Source organism: Amblyomma americanum, chromosome 4, assembly GCF_052857255.1.
Source record: "Amblyomma americanum isolate KBUSLIRL-KWMA chromosome 4, ASM5285725v1, whole genome shotgun sequence".
NCBI lineage: Eukaryota > Metazoa > Arthropoda > Arachnida > Ixodida > Ixodidae > Amblyomma > Amblyomma americanum.
Window position 1 is genome coordinate 78,537,222 of NC_135500.1, and position 16,320 is coordinate 78,553,541.

General features: G+C 46.5%; 1 protein-coding gene across 1 annotated transcript; it reads right to left on the bottom strand.

The window, feature by feature from the left end:
* Positions 1-282: 282 nt before the first annotated feature.
* On the bottom strand, positions 283-7,318 carry LOC144129598 (prolyl 4-hydroxylase subunit alpha-1-like). Its single transcript, XM_077663720.1, has 3 exons — positions 7,289-7,318; positions 1,559-1,694; positions 283-1,517 (listed from the first exon to the last, which is right to left on the bottom strand). Exons 1-3 carry the CDS (start codon positions 7,316-7,318, stop codon positions 283-285), a joined length of 1,401 nt encoding a protein of 466 aa, XP_077519846.1.
* Between the last annotated feature and the right edge of the window lie 9,002 nt (positions 7,319-16,320).

The following is a 16,320-nucleotide window of genomic DNA, read 5'->3' on the forward strand; positions in this document are numbered from 1 at the left end:
AAAGAGGCGCATAAAACACCTAATACATAGTATATTTATTGCCTATATACAATAAATCTACTCGTGCACAAAGAGAACGAAGGCCGAAAATATATTTCCGTATCGAACTTCAGGTTTTATTAGTGGAGCATCAGTGCCACTGTTATGATTAAGCAATTAGTTTTTTATTCGGAACTGATAAATCTGAGCAAGGAAAACGAAACGATTGAAGTTCAATACCACGAAGCGTACAAAATTCGATATCAACGAGTATAAAACGTATTGCAACGACAGCGGCGGCGTTCACGGAAGCGTGTAATTGAAGTCCGGAGCCTGGGCCCGCTCGTGGATCCAGATGGTGGCGATCCACTTGGAACCCCGCAGCACAGGGCACGAGCCGTGCTGAGTGCTCTCGTCTTGCTGCCAATGCCCTGTCGCATTTTCCTTTAGGTTGAACCAGAAGAGCGCGGATCCACGGCGAGGAGTGATTGACAGTCCGACCAAAGGAAACGCAGTGGCCCCGCCCTCTGCTACGTCACTGAGGTACACCAGCAGTGTTGCCAGCCGATCGCCATTAAAGGGCACCAACCAGCTGTCCACGGGATCCATGTGCTGCATGTAGTGTCCGCCGACTCCATAGTTCAGCAATTGGAGCTTTTCTGCCGACTCCATCGAGAGCCCAGTCGCCATCTCAGCGCGGTGGTACACGTTGGCGGTGTTGGCGTTTTTTTCCAGCCAGCCGAGCGCAGCGGTCCTGGACTCTTGCACCTCGCCTTGTTCGTTGGACACCATCACCTCGGCTGCTACTAGTGCTTCGGGCAACTGGCGAAGAGCAGCGCACTCGGCAGCGTTTAGAAAGTCGTGAATGAGCCACACCCGAGGCTCTAACGAAGAAAGCTCCTCCACGGCGAATGGAGCCAGCGATGCAGCCCCATGCTTGCCGCTTGACATCCAGCACCGCAGGGAGCTGGTGGGCCTCGCATCGCGCTCCCGGCTGGAGTGACACAGCTTACCGAAGCTGGAGTCAATGGTGAAGCTAGAGCGCGCGAAGCCTATCACGGCGTCTCGGTATGGCCACATTGCGGACGTCTCCGGAGGATATCCGACAACTCCCCACCATGTCTTGGATACCGCCGTCGCTGACAACGTCACCAGCTCCTCCAGATAGTGCTCGAAGAAGTACGCGTATCGCCTCTCCGCCTCGCCTAGATCCGCCCATTCGATGGCCAGTGTAGGCTCCCTAAGTGCGCAATGGACGGCCAACGAGATCATGTCGTCCGACGTCAGTTCGGCTAGTTGGGGAGAGCGCAGCGTCACAGCGGCTTGATCTGCACTGATGTGGTACGCCTTCTGGAGCCTGCAGACGCCCGCTGCAGCCCCGTCAAGGTCTTCTGCTGTAGGCCAGGCCAGGTGGTTGGCTTTTTCGATTATTAGTTGGGGGCAGTGAGAGCCGAGTAGCACACGGGAAATGGCGTCCAGTGCAGAGAGTCTTAGCAACTTCAGCAGCGGCTTTTCTTCATTCAGGGCGATTTCTGTAGCTTAGTGAATAATCGGTGTGGAGCTTGAGGAAAGGCATTACGGAGGCGGCTCGGTGCCAGGTGGCTTCGCAGGGCTCCACGTGGCGACGCAGGGCACTGGCCATTGCCTTCTCTGTTTCGAAAAGACTGGCTAGCGCTTTCGTGGATCTGAAGTAGTGGCCGCCCTCGGCACCAGCGCTGCAGATGCAAGCGAACAGTGAAAGCCACCACAACTTCATCTTCTCCGGAGTTTCTTTTTCGTCGGCTTCAATCGAGAAGCACACGCGCATGATGATCAATTCGTCATCTTCCTCTGTTATTTTTTTCTATTCCTATTGCCCTACCTATACTAGTGAAAGTCGAGCTCATGTCTACCGAGGATTAAGACCTCACCTTGTGGCTGACAACAATAACAGCCGGAGCCAACTCAGGTTTCTGGACGAAGATAGTTGGTCAGATTGTACAAGACGATACCCGCCTTCCACTGCGTTACAAGGTAGGTCATCGGGTGGACATCCGCCTGCGGCCACTGCGGCTCTCTGTGTACAAGAAATTTCACCCGTCCTTTTCCCTGGCGCCCATGCGAAGGGGCCTAAATATATAAATGCTGCACAACGCATACATGTGAGAACACTGCAAACTGCCGAGGAGATTCCTGCAGTGGACAACCACCTCCTGCACTTGTGGGAGGTGCGCCGGAGTCTTATTCGTCGGTTCAGAAAGCAGAAGACCAATCGGAAACTTAAGGTTCGCATCGCAGAGATTATCGAGAAAGCTGCAGGGTATGCTGCTCAGCTCACTGACTCAAATTGGGTAGAGCGCCGCAACTCAGCAGTCCGACTGGCGAGCTCAGGAGGGACTTGCCTCTTTCGCAGTTTCATCGGCCCCGCTGAAACGAGATGGGAGACGTAAAGACAGCTCCGGCGGGCCTTGCATGGATACCAAGGTGCGAGAGTACAACTAGCCGAAACCCTGTGTGACAGCTACCTCTGTCGCATAGAAAACCCTGTTGGGTCCCAGTATACGTGTTCAGGAAAGCCAAATCAGAATACAGACGCCCTTGCGCGTTGCAAAACCTTAAGGTGACACTGGAAGAAATGTAGAGGGGTACGGCTCCGGGTCGGGATCACATAACAGTTAAGCTGTTGATGTATCTTTCGGATTTCGCCCATTTGCACCTAGTGAAATACATTTAGCAGATCTGGGATGGGCGTCCAATCCCTCCAGATTGGAAGACCTTCATGGTCAAATTCATACCTAAACCGGGTAAAGTCGTGAACACGGACAACCTGCGGGCCACATCACTGACCTCGTGTTTGGGCAAACTTAAGGAGACGATGGTTAGGGGTCGCCTCTCTCCATGCACAGAAAGTAAGGACCCCTGCGCGGACTATGTTTGGGTTCCGCCCACATAATTCGGCGCAGGACGTCCTCCTAAAACAACAGCACGACGTACTCGGACCTACAGTTATGCACCATAACGACAAGGCCATTCTAGCTCTTCACCTTAAGGGCGCATTTGATAATGTCCGTCATGGGAGCATACCCTCCAGCTTGAGCTCAACCGGCTCTCATGTCCCAATATTCTCAGGCAAAAATTTTGAAAATTACAACGTCGTCAGATAACTTTTTGGAAATATTTAGGATAATGACCCATTCTTCTGATATGTTGCAAAATATTTATTCTAAAGTGTTTCCATCAATCGCATAGAACGCCTAAGACTGCGATAGAAAACCAATGGGAACGCTTTTGACGATAGCGAAAACGTCGAGAGGAAAAAAAAAATACAGGACTGTCGCCGAGTGATTTGCGGATATATTGATTGTGATAGTGAAATCATCCATTATATCAAAAAATTGCCTTCATAAAAATTTTCACGCTCAAATATGCCTTTGTCCAGAATTATTGGGTATGCTGGATCGAAAGCCTCTGCCTACATTCGAGACTTTCTTTCGCGACGGCAGGCACTCCTCTGTATTGTGGATAAAGAATATAGGGACCCTATACCATGGGAACAAGGGTACGTCCCAAGGAGCGGTACTCTCGCCGCCACTGTTCAACACTGCGGTGATGAATCTTCCGCAGCATTTACTAACGCCCGGGTGGAGCGAGTCAATCATGCACTCTACGCAGAAGACTTAACAATTTGGACGGCTCGCATTTCAGTTTTTTAAATGTTCGAAAGGACCAAGTAAGGCATTTAGAAGGGAGCGGATCACATTACAAAAAGTTGGGGAAACGTACCTAATAATGCGGAATAAGAAAGTGATGTTGGCCAGATGTTTAAGAAAGGGACTAATGTTCGGAGAGAACGAAAAAACAACGCGGTGGGACATTTTGCACATGTCTAGTGCAAAGATATTTAAATAATTTTACCAGGCTGCAGGATGAACGGCTGACCTACCTTCACTGGTTGATAGTATAGAATGCACACCGACTACTTACAGAGGGAGACGGTTGCAGTTGTAGAACTTAACGTTGGACAAGCGGATTTGCGCACTAATTTTGCTACAGGGAAATGACCTGTGTTTGCAATTATCAGGTGCATTTTAGAGGTAAAATAAACAAAGCTGGGAAAAAAAATGAGGTAGAAAAATAGAAACATAATGAGCATGTACCTTCTGAATTAAGTAATGGTGACGTGTGCTCCGTCGTCAGAACAATTCAGAAAGAAAATCAGCTGTATGGACGTAACGCATGCCCCGCCTAGAGAGCTAGGAAAAGAAAGGAGCGCTGATATTCTGGGCATGTTTAATCAATGCTGTGAGTTACTTCTCATCGGAGTCCGAGATAAACGTTCTTGTTTCGATGGAAACATTATTTTGAATAACTTTGCCTCATAGATATCGCCACAGCTGTCAGTTAACAATATATCAAGCGCCTAGTACTTGAACTTTGTTATATGGGTATATAATAAGCCTGATTAAAATTGTCTGTTCATGTTATTTATTTTTTCACGTTACCTCTAAACGCTCTCGCTAAAAGGGAATTCCTTGAGGAGGGGGGCATAAATTTATTTACTAACGTGTTACATTTTAAGACGAACTGAAATGATAAAAATAAAAATAAAACAAGTCGTAACAAAAACGGAAGGTAAACAGAAAAAAAAAGCAAAAACGATCACAACACGTTTCCATCTCAGAGAATGAGAGTAAATTTATGATTCTAAAGAACTAATGAAGGGAATAACATTTTCATTGTTGCTCTCAGCTTTCAACCATGAAAGTAAAAAAAGCAAAAAATAGAGTACAAAGAAACTTCTTTGTACTTTATGCGCGACCCGCAAAATATACAACATAAGGTTGCGTTTTATCAATTAAACCAGAGGATGTTGAGCATCTCATATGCTCAATTTTTCTCATTTTCGGCCTCTTTTAAAGCAATCGTAATATATAACTGACTGCTTCAGCAAGAAAAAAAAACTACCGTACCAGGGACACCGCGATTAGCGTTACTAATTACTAAGAGAGCAGCTCTCGTTTTGATATATAGATGATTTCACAAGAAAAAGTTGCGAACGCTTAAGCTTCGCATTTAAGAGTAGAACGCGATATCATTATCGTGTCCCGTTCGTATCGCCTACTTAACGCTCACACAGCAACCCAACCCCTAACTAGCCGCGGTGGCTCGGTGGTTACGGCGCTCGGCTGCTCACCCGAAAGACGCAGGTTCGATTCCTAACGTAGCGGCCGAATTTCGATGAAGGCGAAATTCTAAAGGCCCGTGTACTGTGCGATGTTAGCGCACGTAAAAGAACACGAGGTGGTCGAAATTTCCGGAGCCCTTACCTACAACGCCCCTCATAGGCTGAGCCGTTTTGTGACGTTAAACCCAATAAACAATAAACCTAATCAAAATACTCATAATTACTCATGTACGCGTCAGTACAAAACTCTAAGACAGTTCACTCAGCCGCCGCTGTGGCTAGGTGGTTATAACGCTCTGCTGCTGACCCACAAGACGCTGGTTCGAACCCAAGCGCGGCGGCGGCATTTCAATGGAGGCGAAATTCTAGAGGCACATGTACTGCGTGATGTCAGTGCACGTTAAAGAACCCTAGGTGGTAGAAATTATCCGGAGCCCTCGACTACTACGTCCCCACAGCCTGAGCTCTTTTGAGAGATTAAACGCCATAAACCAGTTCACTAAATCAAACACCACGACGCATGTGAACCGCTGTTCAGCTTGAACGAATCAGGATCAGAGGAGACTGGCCAAGTAGCTGTGAGATTTGCCTTGCGAAGGAATTTGATAGGGTTCCTTATTATTTCTTCTTCGCGGTCTTGTAATATCTAAATATTGCTGAGATTTTGCTCGCGGGCATGAGACTGTGCCCATTCTTGAATGTTCCTAAGTCTAAACAGTCTGAAGACTGTTGAACGCTCTCGCTAGGAAACAGCAGTTCACCGTTGGCAGTTGGCAGCGAGGTGCTGGAAATGGTAAGGGAATACGTCTACTTAGGGCAGGTAGTGGCCGCTGATCTGGATCATGAGAGGGAAATAACGAAGGATAAGAATAGAGTGGAGCGCATATGGAAGTTCCTCTCAGATCATGAATAGCAGTTTGCCTATATCCCTCAAGAGAAAACAATACAGCAGCTGTATCTTACCGGTACTCACCTACGGGTAGAAACATGGAGGCTGACGAACAGGGTTTAGCTTAAGTTAAGGACAACACAGTGAGCTATGGAAAAAAAAATGATGGGTGCAATTTTAAGAGGCCGGAAGCTGGCAGAGTGGGTGAGGGAACCTACGCGGGTTAATGACATCCTAGTCGAAATCAAGAAGAAGAATTTGGCTTGGGCAGGGCATGTAATGCAGGCAAGATAACCGTTGGTCCTTGAGAGTAAAGGAGTGGATTTCAAGGGAAGGAAAGCGTAGCAGAGGGCGGCAGAAAGTTTGGTGGGCGGATGAGATTAAGTTTTCAGTGATACGATGGCCGCAGCCACCAAATGACAAAGTTAATGGGAGAGTGAATGGAGAGGCCTTTGCTCTGCTGTGGGTGTAGTAAGGCTGGTGATGATGATATTAAGATTCTACTGCAAGGAGTCCTACACAAGGCTAATGAAAACCAAGAGCTAACCAAACCTATGCCACTTAAAACATCTGCTGGGCAAGGTTTTCCATTATCATCTTCATTGTTTTCCCTATATCTTGAACCCCTTTGCCTCAGTATTATTAAATGTTTAACTATCCGTGGTTTCTCCCTGGCTCAATGTGAAATTCCGATTTCAGCCTGTGCTGATGATGTCGCCCACTTTAGTTCGGACAACAAAGTGTACTCGCGGTATTCCATTTCGGTGAAGAATTTTGCGAGGTATCACGCGGCTCTTAATTTAGATAAAGCAAAAGTATTTTGGTTGGGTCATTGGGGTGCGAGGACACGTCATTTTGGAGGCATAAGTTGGGACTGGGGCGGCCTTCAGTACCTAGGGGTTCCTGTGCACCAGGTTCGCAACAATAGTACCTACTGGGATGCACAGATTATTTCCAATAGGCGACAAACTCAGGCTTGGATGGTAGGGAAGTATCAGCGTTTGCTTGGGCTCAAGTCTGCATCATTTTCTTAGTTGCAGAATAAGATATGATGATTCGCTACCTCTTGGTTTCCTTGCGCATGGATTTTCTGTTTCTTTCTCTAGAGTCCGGTAGAATAGGCCTTGTTCACTTATTCGTGCATCAGCTTGTTTCGCGTTTCTTTTTTTTTTGTTCTTTCAAATCGGCAAACCAGTCATATTTAGTAGATATGCTTATTAGGTCTCTTAGTGCTCATTTGCCTTTCCTGTTCACACCGACTTGACGAACTCGTAAGGAATCTTCATGGGGATTTCATAAGGGAGTTTCAGACAGCTTCAATTTCCTCACCGTGCGCTTTTCTTAAGATTACATGTATAGCCTCTCCAGAAGGCAGACCAGTTTGGACGTCGTTTTTTTGCCCACATTCGGCGGCAATTTCGAGGCGCGGGCCGTCCATTCCACGTGGTGTACCCCTGAAGAGCCGAGCGCTACGCCGGGGGATTGCCTATTCCCATTGGATTGACCGGCTGTGTTGACCTGCGGTTGCGGGAATAGAACCCCCGACTTCCCATAGCCGAGGCGTGCATTCAAGCACGAGGCGACGGCTCTTGCTTGCTGTGTATTTATTTCCTATACCGTTGTTTCGGCAGTCTTATCTGCAATTTTTCACAGCAGTGTTTTAAAACTTGTTAAGGGAATGTGCATTTCATCTGAGGCAAAAACATTGTTCTTTGAACTGCACACATCGACGCTGCCTGTCAAGTCATGGCTTCGTTCTAAGCAGATGCTTGCGCCATGGACGATGAATTGCCGCCTGTGCAACACACCAGATACCATTGACCATTATTTCATTTTGTGCTATGTTCTTGTGGGAAATATTAGAAAGAGCAATTAAGAAGGACATTGAAATCACACCCTACAGTAAGCGTTTTTTGCCTGTGGAGAAAAATGTGCTGTCTTGTCCCTGGCGCCGTCCACCGAATCGGTGCCGTGCGCCTCACTACCAATTCGTCGCTGCCGCCTCAGAGTGCCGAAGTTCACATTGAATGACTGGTGCAGGAAGCTTTTTATTTGATTCAAAATGCCCCCGCAGAAACACTATTGCTATATTTATTAAGTGAAGGATTGAAGCCAACCTCGGCAAACGTGAAAAAAATGAGGAAAAAGACGGGTCCCACTCAGGTTACAAAGTGCGCACATAATGAAGTGCTATGAAAATTTTGGTAATAAGAAACTTTACACGTTGTATGAAAATTTTGAAAATAAGGAACACTACACGATGTTCTATGAAAATTTGGGAATAAGTAACAGTACGTGATCGACTGAAGACTGCTACAAAATTGTTGTCCGGAGAGGATTGCAGGGCTCGCAGAAAGCAGCGAGAGCGCATTGCCCAGCTAAAGAAAAAATGGCCAGAAATTTTTTACGGTACTTTATTAGGTAACCAGATGCTGCAACTGCCTATCGCGTCTTTTATTCTGACGTCGCCAGCCCATCGCTTTAGAAATATGACCAATGACCGGCGCCAGTCTTTGTCAAACAACGATATGTGTCGGTAGGTCCACATTCTCACTGAAAAAACCAGGAATAACAAAAAATATTTTCAGGCTGCAAAAGCAGAGACTTTGTTCGCAGATTTACGCGGCTCAGTGCGCGCTGCTGGCACTGGGAAGCAATCATTGGGATATGTGTGGAAGAGAACCTAGTCGCACAAACTTGAGCGCAAACACATATACCGGCTACTTTTCGGCTCATCTTGATTTTGCTCCCGTATTACTACAAATTCACTCTAACTTGGGGGATTGCCCTAAACATTTCACAAAGCTAATACACATTCCTGGTCCGCTTCTTCGACTGCTGAAATTTTTTGGCTCATCGCGCAGCTTTAGCGCTCCGAGGCGATGAGCCAACTGCAATAGTGCAGCCCTCTCTTCCGGCTTTCAAAAATGTGGCCTAACAGCCTATCCTAATTTTCTCCTCGTTCCATATAGTAAAAAGCAAAATTGCAAACAGGTCTTTCCTGCGGCATGCACAGCGACTACTGCAGGCAACTGCAACTCATTAACTCCTGCCGCCTCTCACAATCGGAACAGGACTGACATCCGCTTCCGACGTTTCGGCCAGTCGGGTGCCACCGAAAAAAACAGCCGAAGTAGAGTTTCGGGACGTAGATAGCATTAGAAGACGCACGAATGAAGTTGTTTATTAAACCAATTTTATTTGCAGTAGTTCTACGGTCGGAAACAAGTCGGCAGTGAAGCTTAGACCACATGGATTCTTGGCAAACAGAAGTCCTTCTCAACGAAAAAGTATTCCATTGTTAAACCTCTTCAAATACCCGATCGACTAATCATCGTCATCATCATCAGCCTGACAACGCCCACTGTAGGACAAAGGCCTTCCCCACGTCCCACCATTGATCTCTGTACGCCAGCTGTGGCTACCGTATCCCCGCAAACTTGTTAATATTATCTGCCAATCTAACTTTCTGCCGTCCCAGTCTACTAAACTTCCGGGAATTTCTCTCTGCGCTATGTGCTGAGTGCTTTGCTACAACAGCTCCTGTCGCGAAAGAGTGCTTCCCGGTGTAGGAGACGTCGACCGGCGCGATGACCTACATAACGAGGAACTAGCGTAACAATCTAGGCTATAAATAGATGGTTAGTTGCTCTTCGGGTCATCGGTGTCGGTGGTTCACTAGCAGAATACTCGCCTGCCACGCGGGCGGCCCTGGTTCGATTCCAGGCCGAGGCATGCATTTTTATTTTTGGTTTCTTCGCACATGAATTTTTAATAACCGCCGTTCTAACACCTATTTTCCTTTTTCCCCCACTCTGCACGATTTGCAATGTAACTAAAGTTGAGCTGTTACAATTTGTATGAAAGTTATGACAGCTGTGCAGAAAGAATCACAGGTTTAGGGGCACCAGGACAACATACGTTACGACAGTCCATTGACGAGATGACGAGTTCGATTATAGCTAGAATTTAAACTATTATCATTAGAATTCTTTAGTTTTAGGCATACCGATGGACATTTCACAGCTGACTATGTTCATGAAGAAGGAGGCCCCAGGTGCTTTTGTGCGCATCTTCAGGACAGAACGAAAGCGTCTCCATAAATGCCAAATAGTCTACAGAAAGCAAAACGTTATCTTAGCATATCCATGATTACGCCCAGTGCAGTACAAAGGCCTCTCTACGTCTGTCCAATTAACCCTGCCCTGTCCCAACTGCGGCCACACTATTCCCGTAAACTTCTTGATCTCATGCGCCCACCTTTCTTCCGCACACTGCAACGCTTGCCTTTTCTTGATATCCAGTCCGACCCTTAACGACCATCGGTTACCTTGCAATCGCATTACGCGCCCTGTCAAGCCCATTTCTTCCTCTTGATTTCGACTAGGATGTCATTAACCCGCGTTTGTTCCCTGACCCGCTCTGCTCTTATCCTGTCTCTTAACGTTACACCTATAATTTTCCTTCCCATAGCTTGCTGCATTGCTGATCCCTTTTCGTTATCCTCCACATTTCTGCCCCGTAGGTGAGAAGCGGTAAGATGCAGCTGTTGTATACTTTTTTCTTGAGGGATATTGGTAAACTGCCATTCATTATCTGAGAGAACCTGCCGAATGCCTCCACCCATTCTCATTCTTCTAGCCAGCTTATAGCGAACCTGTATGAAAGGCGCAACTTACACCAGTATTCAAACGAAGAGAATAAAGTCCTTCCATAACTGCCGACTGCAGCGGGGAACGAACTGGGCATTGCACGACAGTAACTTAAACTAGCTAGTATCAAAAGAAGAAAACAAACGTATTAATTGTATTACAACCGGAATGACCTAAAAGCAACACGAGTCCGAGGCGAAAACATTGCAACGGGCACATTTTATTTTTTTTTTAGCTGATAAGAGCAGCAATTTGCAACCACGACAAGGGACAAGGCTTGCAAACTCACGATTGCAATAAAGACCGTCGTGTCAAAATAAAGCAAGTTGCAGTACAGTTAGTAAAAAAGAAAATTCGTTTTTTCGAAGATACGCTGCTTTTGTGAATATTAAATTTGTCTTAAGATTTAATGGTAAATTGCTGGTAAAATGCACGCGCTTATATATTTATTATTTTAAAGCTATCACATTTGTCTCCAACTTTTAGTTGGGTTCCATTCGCTTTAGGTTGACGTCGCTGGCAACTGGTTTTAGACCGTGTTAAGAGGACAGCATTGCGACCCAATTCCTTCTCGTGATGTCTGTGTGAAGAATTTTTTTCACCTCTAAAACACGAGCAAGCGCCATTCGAAAGCATTTAATTTGGGTTTAGGAGCACCTTTTCTAAGTAAAGAATGAACAAAGAAGCTGTACGCCCTGTTTTGTAGAATAATTCACTCGGTGCCTAAAATTTTTAAATCAACTTTTTATATGACGGTCAAAACCTAGTGGTGTCCATCCAAATACAACAGCTCTTTCATTTCCGACCGGTGTGTTTCTGCCCTCCACAGGTCGCAACTCGCTGTCTAGTATTAAGAGAATGGAGATGGGCAGATTTATACAACAGTTGTATACGTATATAAACTAGGGAGAGTGTGGCTTCCTTATCATCTGAAGCATATTGTCTGTACATAACACACTATCGACGCGTGGGCCCTGCTGCCAAGGAAGTGATACAAATACTAGCATCAGGACTCCCCAGTTTTTTGCTTTAAGTGATTTTTGGTGTAGGAGGTCGTTCTTTGCAGTACGTTCCGCATGTGGAAGATAAAGAAAACAAGAGAAGACGCGAAGCTGGTGACTCCAAACAGCCCTGAAGTATGTGGAAGCAAAAGGGAGGAAAACAGTAAAGGTAAGTGGCAATGAAACTCCGAAGGAGCGGCGTTTCTTAGATATATAATTCACTTGTGGGTTTACTCGAAGGCTGCATCTGACTACTCGCTGTTCGAAAAATAATGTATGGAGAACGCCATGGAACGAAGTATTGATAGTTAGCTTTTATTGCGCCGAGTATAAGACGCACTTCACGCGAAAACCTACGTTCAATTACTAGCGCTTACTGTGTGCACACAGAATAACCAGTAATACGGTGAGGTCGTTTTTCTATGTCACCCAAAATATTCGCCAAGATATTAAAAAACACGTTTGACTGTGTAAGCTAACGGCAACCAGTGCAGTAAGTTTCATTCTCAAAGCAGTACTAGCTCCTTTAAGTGCTTGAGTCAGGTTAGCTGGAATACCCTGGATTCTCGTGTCAAGCATTCGCCACTTTGTGACGATATCGCCAGTGAATGATAGTATCCAGTGTGTTTGTGCACTCACCTACAATCCATGGGCTCAGGGCAGCCGGTGGAATCATGGCGAGGCCAACGAGGCCGCAGCATGCCGCCGTCCGGTCGACGCCCAGATAGGACACAATCAGCACGTACTTCATGCAGAGGATATACCCTTGTGATACCCCAACGCCAACTGACAATGTAGCTAAGACTGGGCAGCCGAAGACGTGGGGCATAGCCATCATGGCTGCACACAGCACTAGAAATCTGAACGCGTACAGAGAACCCCGACCCGACGGTAGCAGGTCGGCCTGCACCGGCATTGCGATGCGTCCCATTAGCTCGCCCACAGCGAAGAGGGTTATCAGCTGCTTGGCTGCGCTCAGCTCGATTCCTTTGTCGATGCCGTAGTCCACGATTGTTGTTTTGTACTCCACGCATATGTAGTCTCCGACGAGGATGTTCACTAAGAGGACATAGAAAGCCGGCGTGCTGAACAACGCCAAGCCCTGCCTGTAGGACGTGCCATGTCGAGTTTCCGACTTCTCTGCTTCCACTGGATTTAAGCGTATCTCAGGCTTCCTACTGCGAAGGAGAAAAAATGTTTCATTGGAGCTAGGAGACACTACTGCGCTCAGTATGACTTGCAAAGCGCCTATGGCGGACCAAGCGTGAAAGGGAGATGATTCGGCCAGTCGAAACGCGCGCATTATCCAGTGAACTTATTCGACCTCCTCCTTTGCTACGAAGCAGTGACACTTCAGCGCTTCAGTGGTCGAGCATGACGGTGCAGACGCAGCTTCCTCTGACTTGTCAAAATGGTCCGTTTGCCCGCGTGTCATATGTTTCGTTTATTTTTTTGGCCATGATGAAATAAATTGCATATAAGGTAACAGCCCGCGTGATAGTTTAAAGGATCTGCGAATTATATCGCACGCAGTGCGACAGCGTCGCGGTTTTTAAAGGGTGATCGTATAAGAACTGTTGAACTCTGGAGTTGAATCCGCAACTAGGAATCGCCAGTATGACGGCAAGATGAACACACAAGGCACGCAATATACTTCATGAATGGATAAGCGATAATCTATGAGTAAAGAGCACATACATACTGCTTCTGTACAAGTAGTGCGGCGCTTTTATATACATACTTATGCTCGCGGAAACGTGGGACGGAGATGAATAAGAACATTTACTCTACGGCAGCAGAGGTGGCGGTGCTGCCGTATACATATTGCAGCCTGGGTTTCATATTGCATCGGACTATTGTACAATGAGCCTCGATTACGAAGCGTAGTATCATTGTACAATGAGTGTCGATTACGAAGAATGTTCTCGATGTTGTGTACAGATCTCTAAACGGAAGTGGTGTGTTTTCTGAATTTTGTGTATGCTTTGTGGTCTTTTACATCTTTTATAACTTTACACGGATATATTCTATATTGGAGAAAGTTTAACCAATGACATCTTGAAAAATTGAAGTATTGCAACAGAGTGAATAATGGTTTTAAAATGCTATAACTATCCTTATATGCAAGTCCCACTCACTTTAAACTCGTGACGGGCTCCTTGATCGACATGTTTAGTACGAGTGACACAAATGACAGTATCATAACTAATGTCCTCAGCTCTAACATCAGTGACCACTTTCCTATTGTTTTTTTTCTCAGAAATATCTGTCACATTCAAAACGCTCTTCAACACAACTCACATGCTGCCAGATATATGAGCGCACGATTGGCGCTTTCACACAAAACATATGGTCTGACGATTTGAGCCTCATTTGCTTCCATGGGGGAGCTAATAAATTTTTAGACCGTTTATTAATCAGCTTTAAAAGAGGCAATTACGCATTTCTCAGTGAAAACGTATCGCCGATGTAAAAAAAGTCGCGTAAGGCACGCATCACCGGAGGCCTGTTAAAATTAATTCGACGGTTGTGCGAATCTTCGTAATTTTCAAATATCGGATGGATGAACACCATAATCGATTCACTAAACGAACCAAAAAGTGGAGAGTCAAAAGTATTGGAATCTATTGAAATATTTTCCCAGGTTTTGAATTATTGGCATGAAAAAACATCCCGCCATCTTCAACAACACTCTCGAAGGCAGCACCAACTTGGACCCCGCCCACCACGCTGCTACGATATGCTTGCACGATAATCAATGACCCTACATGCTTCAGCGCCGCGACACGATCCATTCATGAGGGAACATTCGTAATGCTGGCCTGGCAGCCCTCACTTGCCAATCTCGGAGGCGACGTCTCATAGCCGTGTCATAGCTTATGTGCCTCTCATCTATCGCGTCATGGCACTACAGTTTTATTTACTGTAAATTGAATTCAATTTCGGCATGAATACCTGAAGACAATGTCATTATGCGTCTGGCGTATCACATGGCTGTTGCGTGGAGGTAAGGGGAGAGGTTTTTATTCCTTGATCTCACCCCCACGGCGCTATCGTGCGCTGCAAATTTGAAGTCATGCCCTTCAGCATTCGCGCCAAATTTGCGGGCGGCGGTAGAGCTTTGTAAGCTTTGTCCGTACTGTGACTTGCCATGACGGGCGTCGTGTCAACGGCGTCGGAAGGAGACGTTATTAGAATGCATTTGTTGGATTTAAAGCAGCAAGGAAACACGGGGACAGGATGTGCACTATCTCGTTAAGTGTTTATGAACCTTCAAAGGGAGCTCGTCTCCATCACCATAATGTTCGGAAATAACCACTCTTAATGTCTAGAACTTTCAGGCATGGGAACTCTCGCGGCTGCATATGTGTCATGGCATTATGCTTACGTCATTGAGTCCGTTTGTGAACTACACGGTAAATTAGGAATACGGCGTGCCCGTCGAACGGATTTTAATTTATCAAATGGCTGTGAAGCAAGAATAACATCGCGGTGCAAATAAGCGCCAGCACGGAGTGTGTGACTTGCGGCAGAACCGGCGCAGCCCCGGACTGGTAGTCCGAGGTTCCTTCACTACTTTGTCAATCAGCCTAAGGGCAGCCAAACATATCGAAATTCAATCCGAAGTTTCATTTAGCACACGGGTGCAATTTGCGTTTCGCCCGCATCGAAACGCGACGGCTAATTACTAATGTGTGCGACACAGGTGTGCACACTACTCTAACAGCGCCTACCTGGCGCAAAGAGTACCGGTTATTTATTACAGCTTTAACATTGAAAGGCTCCGTGCAAGCGGGAAGGCCGAGCAGCGTCTGCAAGTGGGCAGGTAGCAACCTGCCCACCAGCCTACTTACGAAATTAGTATTCTACCCTGGCTACAACGAAACTTAGCTATCTCGGACAGAACTACCTTTCGTGTGTGAATCCTTCATATAACAAACGTTGGCATGCCCCCTTGAATACAACGAACTTTCATGCCTGGACAACGGATATAATGAACATATTGTTTTGGTCTTGGATATAACGAACGTTTGGCTGCAAGTGGTTTCAAACGATTGACAGAGGGTCGCCGAAGAGTTTTTTTTTTTTTTTGGGGGGGGGGGGGTGGTTGTGCAGCGCGCCGCGCTGAAGAGGAACGATGGAGTGCTTGCTCTTCGCAGAGAGATGAAAATGTAAACAAAACAAAAGAGGGCACCAAGGCGCCGGGAAGCAGGGAGGACTACGCATAGACCGTCACTGCTGTTATTTTTTTTTTTTGCAAAGCCATCCATTCGATCCAAGCCGCCGCGGTGATTATGGCGCTCGGCTGCTCACTTGAAAGACGCGGGTTTGATCCCGGCTGCGTCGGTCGTATTTTGATGGAGGCGAAATGCTAGAGGCCCGTGTACTGTGCGAAGTCAGTGCACATTAAAAACCCCGTTGACTGAAATTTCCTGTGCTCTTCACTACAGGTGTCGCTCATAGCCTGAGTCGCTTTGGGACGCTAAACCCTCACAAACCATAAGCCATCAGTGCGATCCTGCAACTATGACCCCCTACGTAAAGGCTCCGTCTTATTTAGGAAGTTACGACACCCCGAAGCCCAAAATCTCTATAGAGGATAGGAGAAGTATCGTTCTCACCTCTGAGGCGTTT